The sequence below is a fragment of the Eretmochelys imbricata genome, chromosome 9 (assembly GCF_965152235.1).
Source record: "Eretmochelys imbricata isolate rEreImb1 chromosome 9, rEreImb1.hap1, whole genome shotgun sequence".
NCBI lineage: Eukaryota > Metazoa > Chordata > Testudines > Cheloniidae > Eretmochelys > Eretmochelys imbricata.
The window spans coordinates 76,370,643-76,387,328 of record NC_135580.1 but is presented as its reverse complement, the minus strand read 5'-3'; the positions used below and the strand labels follow the sequence as shown (position 1 = coordinate 76,387,328).

At 42.4% G+C, this 16,686-nt stretch overlaps 1 protein-coding gene across 2 annotated transcripts; it reads left to right on the top strand.

Annotated features, from left to right (window-relative positions):
- The first annotated feature begins 1,960 nt into the window (after window positions 1-1,960).
- LOC144270446 (putative P2Y purinoceptor 10) lies at window positions 1,961-16,257 on the top strand. Of its 2 annotated transcripts, XM_077826921.1 has the most exons (3): window positions 1,963-2,056; window positions 12,674-12,781; window positions 12,903-16,257. In XM_077826921.1, exon 3 carries the CDS (start codon window positions 12,947-12,949, stop codon window positions 13,925-13,927), a length of 981 nt encoding a protein of 326 aa, XP_077683047.1. In that variant the 5' UTR covers window positions 1,963-2,056; window positions 12,674-12,781; window positions 12,903-12,946; the 3' UTR covers window positions 13,928-16,257. The 2 variants fall into 2 exon arrangements, with proteins under 2 accessions (XP_077683048.1, XP_077683047.1); XM_077826922.1 differs by lacking the exon at window positions 12,674-12,781 and having other exon boundaries at window positions 1,961-2,056.
- Window positions 16,258-16,686: the final 429 nt, after the last annotated feature.

Sequence of the window (16,686 nt, the reverse complement as noted above, 5' to 3'; positions counted from 1 at the left end):
AAACGTGAGAGGTCCAGGAGGGGTTATAACTATAAGCATGCAGACTGTAGAGCATGTGAAATAGAGCTGATAACATCTGCATTTTACAAATTGTTTCTCAGTTTTGGTAAGTGAGTTATTTCTAAATAGCTGTTCCAAAATATTTTCTGCTCAGTATTCTGTACTACTGGGTATTCTGAGGTCATTTAATTTAAAAACCAACTTCGTTAGAATTCACCCAAAAGTAAATTTGTTCCCACTTCTCGTGAGGAACTTAATAAAACCAAAAACAGGATTTGCAGACAAGCCGCAATACTGTCCAAAGGATTGATACCTCTCTTCAACCAAGTCATGCAAATAACTGCAAAGCAAACTTCTTACAATACATTTCCAGTTCTTACCAACCTTCTCAACAACTCTTTGAAACAGAGAGGTTTATAAACCAGAGATCTAGGGGTTAAAGGGTATTAGTGGAATTAGATGCCATTACTTTTAGCTCTTTTTTAGCCTCAAACAGTAAAGCATCAGTCGTGGCAGAGTGTTTACAAAGCCACAGTAATTTATAATTCGCCCAGTTCCCAGAGCAAAGGTGCAGTATGTGTGCTGTTGGTGGAAAGGGGTGAGGCCCGCCAGCTGCATGGCTGATGTGGAGAGGGCAGGCTTATACCCACCTCCTTTGCATAGCTCCGTCTTTTGGGTGATTTGCACCCCGAGAGCACAAGGAGGAAGAATTGTACTGGGGACTCAGGTGAGGCAGGGGGGAAAGAGAGGAAGGCTTTTGCACGTTCATCCTCCCTTGTATACGTATCAGGTATAGATACAGTATGGCCCTTAGACTTGTGAGCTGACAGATCAATGACTAAATTGTTGTTCCATGAGAAAATAGAACTTGGGATGTTCTCGCCAGTACTCTAATACTGTGCCCTAAACAGGATGCAGAAGAGCATTTACTGCTGACACATAGTGACGGTTACATGCTACAAACCACAGGTCTGACTCTGCAGCACCTGCACAGGCAAAACTCCACTGACTTCCCAAAGGGACTGCAGGATTGGGCCCTCTGACACTTTAAACGTCAGTGATCTTGGGTGAACTCCTGGCCCCACTGAAGTGATGGGAGTTTTGCCATTTACTTCACTGGTGTCCGGATTCCACCTGTTAGCCTGACACATTTCAGGATGGTTACAGATTCTCATTTCTAGTGCTGGGTTGCCACCATAAATTTAAAACTGTTTTAATTTCTCTGTCTATCAAGGTTGATGGGCCAGCTCCTGCTCCCACTGAGGCCGCTGGGAACTTTGCCATTGACTTCAGTGGGAGCAGGAGTAGGCCCTGTACATAACAATCACGTGGAACAAGAAATAAACACTGCACAAACAGCAGGGACAAATACAAGGCACTAGCTGGATACATTCTTTGACTAGGTGCCCCCGCCCCCCAAAAATAAATACTTTGGGCCAAATGTTAACTTCACTTTGGAGAGTGAGGTGAGGCCCTGGGAACTCTGTAAACATCAGCTCAGAGTTAGGCCTGTACAGGAGGCCAGGAGGTGCAAATCCCAGCCTCAGGGACCTACAGGGGAAGGAACCCTCCTGGCCCACAGAAGAGCTTTCTCCCTGGGTGATAGCTCTGCCTGGTCTTCCGTGGCAGCCTGGCTCTTGGAAGGGTGACATTGGGAGGCTTCACAGGAACAGTCCTGGAGAGAGAGCTCATGAGAGCTAATGGAATAGTGTAGAAGTTAGTGGGAATGGACCACAATGAGAGTTGTGAGCACTCCTCAGGCGATAAGCACTTTGTACAGGTTACCACAACGTGCGTGAGACTGACACGTCCTGATTTCAAGCACGTATATAGTCTGAGGTGTGTGCACCAATCCTAATGTGTGTTCAGTGAAATTTGTTACAGCAACATTGGATGCGGTCACAGTCTAACCTTATGTTAACCAGTCAGTGGCGTCATTACTGAAGTTGTTTGCTTAGATGTAAACAAGCTTTCTGCAGTGCGTGTAGAGTCATATTTTACTTCCTCTTCTAACTGCACAAGTCTACAGTTATCAGCAGGATTGCTGTGCAATAAGGTAAGGCTGTTTTTCAAGCTGTCCCTTCACGTATTAAAACAAAAACTAATGAACCTGCACTGTTGGAATATGCTACATTAAAATAGTGCTTTTCTTGTGCTTTTCATTGTGGAGATCCCCTTGTCAAAGCAGGAAAATTACAATGAGATAAGCTTGTTGTAGCACACTTTGTTTTACTAACTTTATATTGTAAAAAAGTATTTGCAATGAGTGTTTTCTCAAAGTAGCTTTTCCATAAAGATAAAGATACAGACAGAGATTTCAGAAGCACAGGCCAAAGCACTATGGTGATTTGATCTGTTTGCCCGCCACATTTTTTGCAAGCATGGAAGAGCTAAAGTAGTAGCTGTAATAAACCACGGGTGTCAGAGAGAGTGAAATTTTATGCTTTTGCAATTAATAGTACCTTAATTACTATCAAATCTTGTTACAAGAGGTTAGTTTGTTCTGTGGTGTAATTTCTGAGTCAAAATCAGTACAAATCTTTTATTTTTAAATTGTATTTGATGGTAACGGAGATTCCAGCAGACCGCTATTTCATCTAGCAAAGGATTTTCATTAGACTAAAAAGATTTCTTGTTCTAGCTGTTGTTTATATGTAATCTATGATGCTTTGTAATTAAATTGTGAGCACAGAATGATAGTGTTCCTTTGAGCTGGAGATGGAAAACACAATGTGACAAAAGTCTAAAGGGTGGGGCTCAATGTTCTCAGAGACTATGAGGCAGTTGCCACTGATATGGAAACTGCAGCATGGATTAGGATTGCAATTATTAAACTGGATTAGACATAGCTTGATCTCTGATGGATGCATTTAAATCACACTTTCTAAAGCTGGTTTACTTAAGACTCCTTAATACTGTGGCAATCACTCCAACAGGTGGCTAGAGATGAGAGGGAATTTAATAGTGCAATCCTCTGTCTGGTGGCTGGTGACTAACAGTTTGTGCATCCTGGAGGTAACTACAGACAAAACTCAGCAGCACAGCTGGGTTCCAAAGCTAAGTAAATGTAAAGGGAATTCCTCTTTTGGTGAGTCAGTTAGCATTCAAAGCCAGTCTTGCCACAGACTCAAGTGGGAGAGACCTTTAGCTTTAGCATGAGATTTTAGCATATGAAATAAGGATGTTGGGTTTTTCTTTTAAAGAGCCATAAAGCAGTGGTTCTCAACCTGCGGCCCAGTCAGCACAAAGCTGCAGCCCATGTGAAATCCTCCAGGCCATACTGGTAGTATTGGATATGGCCCATATAACACATTGTGGGTCATGTATGCAGCCCACAATAGTAAATAGGTTGAGAACCACTGGCATAAAGTCTATTGTTGAAATATGGCTCAATGGATGGTGCTCAGAACTTTACTCCTGTCAGAGCAAATGGGCCAAATTCATCCTGGGCATTACTCCACTTCATACCAATGATGAATTTGTCCCAGCATGGTAGAAATGTTATGGCAAAATATCTGGGAAGGTGCGTGCACTTGTGTGGGTGCTGAGGGGACAGTGGCACAAACTTTTCCCTATCAGTATCAGTGACCAGTGGAATAATGAAGATGCATGATTGATGAGGTAATATCTTTTATTGGACCAAGTTCTGTTGATGAGCGAGACAAGCTTTTGAACCCCACAGAGCTCTTCTTCAGGTCTGGGAAAGGTACTCCTTGTGTCACAGCAAAATGCCAAGTGGATCAGATTGTTTAGCGTAAGTAGTTCACACATGTTGTAAGGGACCAAACAAGATAGGGGTAGTCCGTTAACAGTGGGGGTAAAAACCTAACTGGCTCCGAGACTGATCTTGATCAGTTTATGGAGGGGATTGGTGTGATGACATTGCCTACAATGGTACGTAGTCAGTCCTGTGACTGCTAGTAGCAAATATCCTCCAACAGCTGGTGATGGAACACTAGATGGAGAGGGCTGTGATGCTCTGTACCGCAGGAGAATGCCCTGTACCCCTATGTTCATCCTTATAATATGATTGTGTGGTATCCAATGCAAAGTTTGTCATGTTGGGTATCTTCAGAAGGCTCATGATGCACTGAGCATTGTTGTTATAGTAATGTTATAGGTTGTAATTTCATGTATGTAATTATGAGGCTGAAAATGTGTCCTCATGGCTTAAAACAAGCCCAGGCAAAAACTCTCCAAGAGCAGAGGGGCAGTTCACTTCTCATCAGGGCATGTATGGGACAAACCCAGCCCAGCCTCACAGGAACAAAGTACGCTGACCTAGGCAGCAACAAAGGATCTGTTGGACTCTTGAGTGAGTCACCCCCCTTCTCTTGGTCAGTTTGGGACTACGATGAGGTAATGCTCACCTGCCTCTGAAGGCAGGGAGGGGGACAAAGCCAAGAGGGAAGAAAGGACATGATAAAGGGAGAGACATTTGCCATGCTCTCTCTCTCTTCCACCCCCATCTACAAACACCGCCACCAAATGACTGAAGCTCTGATCAAAGGGGAGAGCCTGGCTGAAGGGCAACCAGCCAGCCTGTGGTGAGAAGCACCTAAGTTTGTAAGGGCAACAAAAGTGTTAAGATCAGCTTAGAATGCGTTTTGCTTTCATTTCATTGACCAAACCTCATTTGTTGTGCTTGGCTTATAATCACATAAAATATATCTTTTGTAGTTAATACATTTCTTTGTTTATTCTACCTAAAGCAGTGCATTTGGTTTGAAGCATGTCAGAGACTCCCCTTGGGATAACAAGCCTGGTACATATAAATATATTTGTTAAATTGACGAACTTATATAAGCTTGCAGCATCCGGGGCATAACTGGACACTGCAAGAGGGAGGTTTCTAGGGGTGTGTCTGGGAGGAGATTGGTGTAATGACATTGCCTACAATGGTACGTAGTCAGTCTGTGACTGCTAGTAGGGGTGGGACCAGAGCTATAGGTTAGCGTCATTCGGTTGCACAATCCAAGCAGCTTACATGCTAGAGGCATGCATCAACAGTCCAGGAGTGGGGGTTCTCACAGAAGAGCAGGGTAAGGCTGGCTCCCAGAGTCGAGGATTGGAGTGACCTAGCAGATCACTGGTCCAGATAACACCAGGGGAAGTCACAAGGGCTCTGAGTTATTATAGACAATTCTTTCCCAGGTGTCTGGCTGGTGAATCTTGCTGAAATGCTTAGGGTCCAGCTGATCACCATATTCAGGGATGGGAAGGACTTTTCCTCCAGGGTCAGATTGGCAGAGACCCTGGGCGGGGGGGTGGGGGTGTCACCTTTTACTGCAGCATGGAGCATGGGACACTTTCAGTGTAGACGGTGGATTCTAAGTTGAAGTCTTTAAATTATGATTTGAGGACTTCAGTAACTCAGCCAGAGGTTATAGGTCTATTACAGGAGTGGGTGGGTGAGTTCTGTGGCCTGCAATGTGCAGCAGGCCAGACTAGATGATCATGATCATAGAATCATAGAATATTAGGGTTGGAAGAGACCTCAGGAGGTCATCTAGTCCAACCCCCTGCTCAAAGCAGGACCAATCCCAATTAAATCAACCCAGCCAGAGCTTTCTCAAGCTGGGCCTTAAAAATCTCTAAGAATGGAGATTCCACCACCTCCCTAGGTAACCCATTCCAGTGCTTCACCACCCTCATAGTGAAATCATTTTTCCTAATATCCAACCTAGACCTCCCCCACTGCAACTTGAGACCATTGCTCCTTGTTCTGTCATTTGCCACCACTGAGAACAACCTAGCTTTGGAACCCCCCTTCAGGTAGTTGAAGCTGCTATCAAATCCCCCCTCACTCTTCTCTTCTGCAGACTAAATAAGCCCAGTTCCCTCAGCCTTGCCTCATAAGTCATGTGCCCCAGCCCCCTAATAATTTTCTTTGCCTTCTGCTGGACTCTCTCCAATTTGTCCACATCCTTTCTGTAGTGGGGAGCACAAAACTGGATGCAATATTCCAGATGTGGCCTCACCAGTGCTGAACAGAGGGGAGTAATCACTTCCCTTGATCTGCTGGCAATGCTCCTACTAATGCAGCCCAATATGTAGTTAGTCTTCTTGGCAACAAGGGCACACTGCTGACTCAATGTGGACGTGAGAACAAATGGATATAAACTGGCCATCAGGAAGTTTAGACTTGAAATTAGATGAAGGTTTCTAACCATCAGAGGAGTGAAGTTCTGGAACACCCTTCCAAGGGAAGCAGGTGGGGGCAAAAGACCTATCTGACTTCAAGATTAAACTCAATAAGTTTATGGAGGAGATGGTATGATTTTGGCAATTAATTGATCTTTAACTATTCATGGTAAATAGGCCCAGTGGCCTGTGATGGGATGTTAGATGGAGTGGGATCTGAGTTACCACAGAGAATTCTTTCCTGGGTATCTGGCTGGTGAATCTTGCCCACATGCTCAGGGTTCAGCTGATCGCCATATTTCGGGTCGGGAAGGAATTTTCCTCCAGGGCAGATTGCAAGAGGCCCTGGGGGTTTTTCGCCTTCCTCTGCAGCATGGGGCAAGGGTCACTTGCTAGAGGATTCTCTGCACCTTGAAGTCTTTAAACCATGATTTGAGGACTTCAACAGCTCAGTCATAGGTGCGAGGTTTATTGCAGGAGTGGGTGGGTGAGATTCTGTGGCCTGCGTTGTGCAGGAGGTCAGACTAGATGATCATAATGGTTCCTTCTGACCTTAATATCTATGAGTCTATGAGACTCATATCCAGCTTCCTGTCCACTGTAATCCCCAGGTCCTTTTCTGCAGAACTGCTACTGAGGCAGTCAGTCCCCAGTCTGTAGCAGTGCATAGGATTCTTCCATCCTAAGTGCAGGACTCTGCACTTGTCCTTGTTGAACCTCATCAGATTTCTTTTGGCCCAATCCTCCAATTTGTCTAGGTCACTCTGGACCCTATCCCTACCCTCCAGCTTATCTACCTCTCCCCACAATTTACTGTCATCTGCAAACTTGCTGAGGGTGCAATTCATCCCATCATCCAGATCGTTAATGAAGATGTTGAACAAAACCGGCCCCAGGACTGACGCTTGTGGCCGGTTCCATTTGATATTGGCTGCCAACTAGACATCAAACCATTGATCACTACTCATTGAGCCCGACAATCTAGCCAGCTTTCTATCCACCTTATAGTCCATTCATCCAATCCATAGTTCTTTAATTTTCTGGCAAGAATACTGTTGGAGACTGTATCAAAAGCTTTGCTAAAGTCAAGATATATCATGTCCACCACTTTCCCCATATCCACAGAGCCAGTTATCTCATCATAGAAGGCAATCAGGTTGGTCAGGCATGACTTGCCCTTGGTGAATCCATGTTGACTGTTCCTGATCCACTTCCGCTCCTCTAAGCATTCCTTCTTCCCTTTTTTAAAGTTGGGCACTATATTTGCCTTTTTCCAATTCTCCGGGACCTCCCCCGATCACCATGAGTTTTCAAAGATAATGGCCAGTGGCTCTGCAATCACATCAGCCAATTCCCTCAGCACCCTCGAATGCATCGCATCCAGCCCCATGGACTTGTGTATGTCCAGCTTTTCTAAACAGTCCTTAACCACTGATGGCTGCTCACCTCCTCCCCACACTGTGGGTCCCTTCTGGCATTAAAGTCTATGAGTTATGAGTCTCTCTAATTTCCTGGGACCAACATGGCTACAACTACACTGCATAGTGGAATAATGGAATACATTAGTGGACATTTGATTCATATTGACACTTGTGGGCAGCCAGCTATGGTCACTCAATTAGGGTAAACTGCAAAGAATGGGGCAGACAATCCCCATAAAGCTTGTGGATATTCCAATACTTAGATTTACCAAGCTGGCATAAAACAGATTCTTTATTACCTTACTGGTTACTCAGAAGTCAAAACAACACAGTTCCCTTAAAGTGATCCAGCGTCAGGCCTCCATCCAGATACCCACGTCAAATATGGTACCAATTTCTGTACATCTTATTTCATCATATAAAAGAAAAGGTTCTACCAATCCCAAAGGATTGGACACATTACCTCCCAAGTTACTGAATGTTTCAGATCTTACCCAAATACACGCTATCACCAATTCTTATTAACTAAACTAACATTTATTAAAAAACAAAAGAGAGAGAGAGAGAGAGAGAGTATGGTTAAAAGATCAATATACATACAGACATGAGTTCAATTCATTGAGGTTCAGATTCACAGCATAGATGGTGAGCTTTGTAGCTGCAAAGAGTTCTTTCAGAAATAGTTCATAGGTTATAGTCCAATGTCCAGATCTCATATTCAGGACGTACCAGCATAACTGGGACCTCAGTCTTGCGACTCAAACTTCCCCTGATGAAGCCTAAGCAGATCTGAGATGACAAAATCAGGACCCAAGGATCTTTTATACAGTGTTCTAGCATCCACTTGACCGCACAGTCCTGGTTAAACAATAGGCTTTTGATGTAACCTTTTGCTTTCTGAACACTACCAGTAATTAGTTACACAAATTAACACAGGTCAATTTATCCATTAGGCAGTCTATTACAAACTTCAAATATAGACAATGACATTATTTTACCCAAGATTCATCCAAATGTTAATATTCCCTTTTGATCTCTGAATCAATACTTATAGTGACAGACAGGAACTGTCTGTTTACAGGTGACATCTAAGGTACACACAATTAGTATTACTTCTAACAGTATAGGTTTGGATTTCAAAGTTCTAGCCCATTTAGCATGAATGGCTCTAATTATCATTTGCATATCTGTCTAACATGACTTTAAAGGTGAGCTTTGGGTCATTCAGCCTGCAAGCTGTTAAACCTTTCTAGCCATGCATCACAACACTGTAAGACATACATATTTATCACAGCTAAGCATTCAGCCAGGGGAAGCCTTCCTTTTGATTCAGCTGTAGAGCTTTTCACTGCTGACTGTGAGGGTTTCTGTTTTCATTGTGACCCCAGCAATGTGCAAGATACAGGAACACTCACAGAGGGGCAATTCTACAGGGAGGATTTTGCAACATAGTTAAATCAGTTCTAGTGTCTGGACACCACCACTTGATGGCCCCCCAAAAAACAGCAGAGTCAAGGAATGACAGTCCTACACTTGTTGGTCTCAGCTTGACCATTCCTTTCTTGATATTGCCATGGAAATAATATTTTGCAGACTTTCGTCTACAAGTAACCAAGTAATCGTGTGTACCAGTACAGACCATTTCCTTCCTTGTTACCACAGTCTTACAAATGCAAATCAATTAAGCAAACATCAATATTGTATTTATTCATTATTGATTTTATTGAAATGGCATGTTCTGAAGAAAATGATCCAGTAGGAATTTGTTTTAGCAGAGGCTTTCACTGTCCTCTTGTGACTTCCAAACTACTGTGATATGTCTTCATTATAAGGGAAAAAAGATAATTGAATGGAATATGTTAGCTTGCCACCTGTGCTATGCAACATACTGTTGGTGCCCTTGCTTTGTCAGTAGCTTTGTAGTGAGGATTCAGTGCTGCCAGGTGTTTAACAGGATCCTTCTGTATTTTAGCTTAGAGGATAGTTTTATCATGTTTTAAATAAAGTGATTAATTAGTGGCAAGCCTAGTGAATTGGTGTGTGAGAATGCTCTATACTTGAGCATTATTATCATATAAATGTTACCCATGATTTTGCACTCCCAATCATTTCACTCTCCTTAGTTCATATTTCATCATATAGAGCCTGACCCAGAGCCCACTGAAATCAATAAAGAGCCTTTTACAGGCCCATCGTTCAATTGCTAATTTAATACAGATGTTTAATTTTTATTTTTTGTCAACCACATTTTAAGGGTATTTTTGTAACCATGTAGCTGTGGCCACAATGATTCCGATTCAAAGAGAATCTATTTAATTTCCCTAAATCAGGACTTTCCCCTAACTATAACATCAAGAAGTTGGGGATTTTTCTCTGAAATTATTCTGGTATCAATTGTCAAAAATCAGAACACAAACTTTTCAATTTGGGACAATCCCAGAAGGCATTAAGACACACAAAACCAATAAAACATCATTTAAAAGTAGTCATACCATATCTATCTATGTGGCCCTCAACACCATGGTATCTCAACACCTTATTTTCGCTTACCAGAGTTAGAAATCTCTCTCAAAGAAAAGGCAAAAAGAAATGAAAGGTTGTCAAAACTGACACCTTGTGGCCAATTGAAGAACAGATTATAGGATGAGATGAAAACTGTGGCATAAAAATGCCATTATTCTCTAACTATCAGCAATGCTAGACCTACATCATTCTGCTCCTATATCTTTTAGCTGAGAAAACACGATTCTAACCAGCCAAGGAGCAACTCAACCAGTGAGAAACCCTTTGAGGGACAGGAATTTCCTCATGTCTGGAGTGCTTGTAAGAAGGTATATTTTGCCATTAGGAAATGAAGGCTGCGTTACTGGAAATCACTTGTATGCAGACAATGCTTTACTGAAGCAGGGATGGTAATATGTTTTCTCAGATGCTTATTTAATACATGGGTTCTTTTTAAGACCTGCAGTCGGAGCGGTCTCGCTGGTGAGCCAGGAGGCTGTGCTTGATTACATCAAAAGTGCTTATGAACTCTAATTCCTTAGTTATTACATAAAATGTAATGAAAGCTAACTGCATCTAGGGGCATCTGCATGCAAAGGGACTGAAACCGAAATACCCCATTTTGATTTAATTTCAGGTCAATGGAATTGAAGTTCATGTAACAACAGCAGTCCATGGGCCAGATTGCTAAAGGTATTTAGATGCCTAAAGATGCGGATCAGATCAGTGGTATTTTCAAAAAAGGCCTAACTCCCACTTATCTCAGTCAGCCATTTCAGTGGGCTGTTTCCTGGGTGGGGTGTAGGTGGTGGCTGTTAGTGCTGTATGGCGTTAATCCGTTGCTGGGCTACTGTTTAATACCAGGAGAAAAGAAAAGCCAGAGGAATAGAAACACGTTTCAAATGAAGGGCAAAAAAGAGAGTAAGCAACAACTGCTGCTCCCAGGGCCTGCTGGCACAGAAAACGGGTGGCCATAGGCGGTGTTGGCATAAGCAGGCCAATGGTGAATTTGGATCATACCCTGTAGTAGACCATCTGCTTCTTACTCATGTATGAGTAACATGCTACAAGTTACCAGGCCAGCATCTACTTACAGAGACACTTCTGCTGGCAGATGCCTCCTGTAGGTGGTACTTTGCAGAAAATGAGTCATTGGCAGTGAATCAATATCCCCAATGCTATATCCTCATAGTAAAACTCCCTCCAGGGAACTAAGGTGAAGAAACTTTCCTCACAGAATCCCTCCATCGTCATTCTATTGGGATACCTAGAAGATCCAATGGATTCTCGTGGATCATAGGGGAATGGGAATCAGCAGAAGGCCTGCAACTGCCATGCAGAAAGTCTGTGCTTTCATACTGGCTCCATGCCTCTGGTGCGCCACACTTCCTGGCAAAAGGGAGACAATAAAATCCTGCTGCCAGGGACTTCCCTGAGTGGAGCCATGGAAGGAATGTAGAAAAGCATCTGGGAATCTCATCTCTTTCTTCAGCCACTCTGTGATATTTACATGGAAACAGGAAGCCAGTCTTCATTTTTACCCTTACATTGGATGAGCTGGTAAAGCAACTCACCCAGGATTTTGAGTTAACAGGAATATCCCCAAACTGAACTTTTCCTGCCTGTACTACCCCCTCTGAGGAGAAATCCCAGTTTGGTTTAAAGAAGGAAAAGTACTAATTTAACAGTTTAATTGGAAATTCCTCACCCCACCCTGATCAGTCTGAAGTTTGAATCAAAGGAGAGTCTGAAAAAGGAAAGTATCATCTCAAAATTAAACAGCTCAATTAAAAATTATGGCCCAGATTTGTGTTGCGGTGATGGGGAGACCCAGGATGACCACATTTTAGGTGTAGTTCAACGTGTTTGGTGAGCAGTAAGAAAGTAAATTCCATTTGTCTAGCCCAGACTGTAGGTTATCCTGGGTTGTCAGAGATAAGGACTTTTTCTAGCCTGGGTAGCAATCAATCCCATCTTCACTGATGGCTATGACTTTGTCAGGGTCCCATTGCTGCTTCAGTGACATGGACCTGGCTCACTTAGAGAAGAGTGATTAAGTGATTAGGGAACTAGACTGATACTTGCAGTGCTTAATTTGTGCCAGGGCAGAGCCCCAGCACCTGTAGGCTTGGCAGTTCATAGTCCTGGCACCTCTGGACCTGCTGCATCACTTATGAAAGTAAAAAATTGCTTGAGCTCCAGCAATTAAGCACTGGATACTTGGGACACCCAACTTCAATTCTTTGATCTGCAACAGACTTCCTGTGTGACCCTGGCTGAGTTGCTTAGTCTTGCTGTGCCTCACTTCCCCCGCTGTAAAATGGGGGTAATAGCACTTCTCTAGCTCACCAGGGCATTATTGATTGTAAGGTGCTCAGATACTATGGTAATGGGGACAAGGTAAATACCTTAGATAGAGGGAAATAGTCTTTGAGGTTTCATAACCCCCAAAGTATCTTACTGCTTGTGAAAAAGCATTGAAGAGCGAGAAGGAGATATACAGAGGACGTGTTCTAGGCTGTAATTCTACTAAATGTACTAATATAAGTAATGCACGTGAGGAAATAGTAATATTGATCAATCTTGCATTGCCTTTGCCTTTACAGCAATTGTTTTGGGAGGCACCGTGGCTTCGTGGCTAGAGCAGTAGACTGAGACTCAGGAGACCTGGGTTCCATTCCAGACTCTGCCGCTCGCTGGCTAGGAGACCTTAGGCAAGTCACTTTTACCTCCCTGAGCCTCAGTTTCCCAATGTGCAAAATGGGGATCATGATCTACTGATGCAAAATGCTATGTAAGAGCTAGATGTTATGATTATTTTTTTACTCTTTACAGAAATCTTCCATCCAGTCCCAAATGATTGCTCAGACACACTCAAGATGCAGAGCAACAGATCTTCAGAAAACTGTGCTGATCCTAATATAACATTTAAAAACTCTCTATACGCAACCACTTACACCATAATATTCATACCTGGCCTCCTGGCAAACAGTGCTGCATTGTGGGTTTTATGTCGCTTCATCAGTAAGAAAAACAAAGCTGTCATTTTTATGATTAATTTGGCTGTAGCTGATCTTGCTCACATTCTCTCGTTACCGCTACGAATATATTATTATATAAACCACATGTGGCCTTTTGGGAGATTTCTCTGCTTGTTATGTTTCTACCTGAAGTATCTCAACATGTACGCAAGCATTTGTTTCCTTACCTGCATAAGTATTCAAAGGTACTACTTCCTCCTCCATCCGTTCAAAGCCAAAGACTGGAAGCGCAGGTATGACGTCGCCATTAGTGCTGTGGTATGGATTGTGGTTGGGGCTGCTTGCTTACCATTTCCAGTTATGAGAAACTCTGACTTAACCAACCATTCAAATTCCTGCTTTGCAGATCTCGGAGTCAGGAAAATTGACAGTAAAACAGCTTCTGTGATTATGGTAACGATAGCTGAGCTTTTAGGATTTGTGGGCCCTCTAATTATTATTGTATACTGTACCTGGAAAACAAAAGAGTCACTTCAGCAATATGAAATGCCTTTGCAAAATACCAGTGAAAAACGGAGAGCTTTACGCATGGTTTCTATGTGTGCAGCTGTGTTCTTTGTATGTTTCACACCGTATCACATAAACTTCTTCTTCTACATGATGGTGAAAGAGAACGTTATTACACATTGTGCCATACACCGAAGCACTCTTTACTCTCAGCCCTTTTGCTTAAGCCTGGCAAGCCTGGACTGTTGTTTGGATCCAATCCTGTACTTCTTTACAACATCAGAATTTCAGGATCAGTTATCAAGACACAGCAGCGCAATCATCAGGAGTCGCCTGATGAGCAAGGAGAGCGCCTCGTCAGTTAAGGAATAAAAACCATGAGCATTTTTTTTAACCTAGTTACATATGAAATCTTGGACTGCTCTATAACTCTGTAGTCAAATCGGTAAAATAGAAACACCTGCAGCTTTATTTGATGGGGTTTGTGATGCTGAAAGTCTTTTGAAATATAGAAGACAATACTCATTTAAGATCAGCAGTCAAATGTTATGGGTGTTTGAGACCGGAGAACCCCTGACTGGAGTGAACTGGTGGAGTGCCACATCTGATCTACCTGAACTAGAAAATACTGTAGGGACCAGTGCTGCCTTTGCAGGGCGATGGCCTGACTGACCTCGTAGCTCTTTCCTAACTTGTGTGGTTCTGTGATCAAGCCAAAGACACTCCAAACACTGAGGTCCAATGTGCCCTCCTCTCAGCAACTTCTCTTCTGCAACAGAAATACAGCACAGCATGAGAAATAATTAACAAACAAAACCAAGCTTGCATTAGGTCAAAGCACACAGAGACACAGAGTGGAGCCTCCTCAGGGTTTGCAGCTTGATTCAATATGGCAACCACATTTCCAAAGGTACACAGTTGCCCTGTCTACACTATGGTGTCTCTAGTGGATCAAAATCCTGTACTGCTAGAGCCTGCTGTTGGAATTAAGCATATTGTGTTATTCACAACACATTTGTATCTCTATTTCATATTTTCTTTCCATCTTTTCTTGTTCTCTCCTTCCATTTCTTTATATCCTTCTCTTCTTCCATCTCAAACATCTTCTCTTTAGTCACACATAGGTGTCTGTGTATCCTTCCCCTCCCCCTCCCCCTCACGCCCTCCCTCAGCAGCCAGTGCTATAACAGAAGTCAGGACTCGGCAACTAAGTTCTTCAGCTGACCACCACAAACAGTGCGGCCTGTACATCAAAGAGTGGGCTCTTCACCTGCTGCCAGCTGCCTCCTCCTCAGCTGCTTCCAGTCAAAGTGTGCTATATGATGCAGGACCTTCACATCAGGACTGCAGGCCCCATTGTTCCCTGTTGCATATGACCCTCTTCTATTAAGCGCTTTGCAGTTGGTCCATGCTGTAAAAAGATTGATTTAGTAAATTCAACTAACAAATAAATTAGCAGAAAGAGTGATCTGCCCACAATTGTTCCACTAGTTGGAAAAAAAAAAAAAGAGAGGCCTAATTAATTGAGTAAATAATTAATAAGTCCCTCAGCTCTAATGGTGACCTCAGTGTGAGTACCCCCATAAATACATTAGCTATGAAAACAGTCAAGCAAATTGCAAAGTATTATTTCACAGAACGCAGACATTAGCACCACTAAAAATGGGTCAAATTCATCCTAGAGTAACTCCACTGACTTCAGTGGTCTTATACCTGAGATTGATTCGGTCAGATGTGTGTGTACTTATTTATCCACTTTGTAAATATGTTGATTTCAAAATGAATTTTAAGACAAAAATTGTCATTAAGTAGCAGCAACAGCATCTACATCTTGCAAAAGTAAGCCTTATGTGTAGCTATAAAACACAAACAAAAGTAGCTGAAATACTTAAGTGTAACTACCTGAATTTCATTTTATTTCTTTTTGGCCCAGCCAAAATTGCCTTTCCATTTAGTGTCTCCCAGGTCTGAGGGGGCTGAGGGTGGGGACTATCGCTTGGGTTTAAATAATGATTACACTGGGTATTATCTTTAATGGCAAATGATTACATTATATTGACAATAAGCGAGGTAGCTCACCTACTGTTTTTTAAAGATAAATGTTATAGTTTATAAACATGCAGCTATTTGTAAAGGGATATTTCAGTATTCACATGCATAACAAGGAAATATATTTTAATTAAGGGAATTATTCCTAGCTTCTTAGTGACAAATTTGTTCAATAAGTAACCAGTCCAATGCCCACTGAAATCAGTGGAAAGACTTTCATTGCCTTAACTAGGCCCTGTATTTTGCCAAAGACGTACACCCACGCTTAACTTTATGCATTACAAGTTCTCCCGTTGAAACAAATGTAAACAGATGCATAAGTCGTTTGGGCCTAAGTGTATATTCAAGCTTGTACAATGCAATTTTTATTAGTTTTTTTTGGTCAATCAAGTTTCTTTCTCCTGTGCAGTCAACTGTTCAATTTACTGCCCTATGTGGATTCAGCCTACAGTTGTAATTATTTCTCTGAGAATTTTTATATATCTTGGTCAGCTATTGTGAAGTGTTTTGTGTAATTTCCTTCAAGCTACTGTTTTGCGCTTTGTTTGGTGGAGACACAAATGTTTAAGGTACCACAATGACATTTGAACAGCTTGTCTTCCATTTTCTTTGCAAAATCATGCTTTAAAAATAAATGCACTTTTGCAAATGTAACACAAGTTCCACAAAGGTGTGTTAATGTCTCAGACAACAATGTGTTTTCCGATCCTTGGTTATTTGCAATACAGTTTTGCTGGCGAGTTCCAACAGCCTATTCACTATGAGTGAAATTCTTCCCTGTGGAGAAGGCCAGCTCAGGACCAATGCAAAAATTAAGTCCCACTTAAGCCCTTAGGAAAGGACTGGGGCCAGCACTCAGTCATATAGGCCAAAGACTGCAAAGGGCTACAAATTTGGTTTACTACCAACCTTAGCTGCATTTAAACTGTCTACACACAGTTTTTATACCAATTTAACTATTTCTATTAGGAAGTTGAATTTTCTACCAAAATAGTTAAATCGGTGCAACCCCTAGCGTGGATTTCAGGTCCTTTTTACCTGTATTGCTTATTGCCTTTCTTCTGCAGGACTAGCAACAGGGC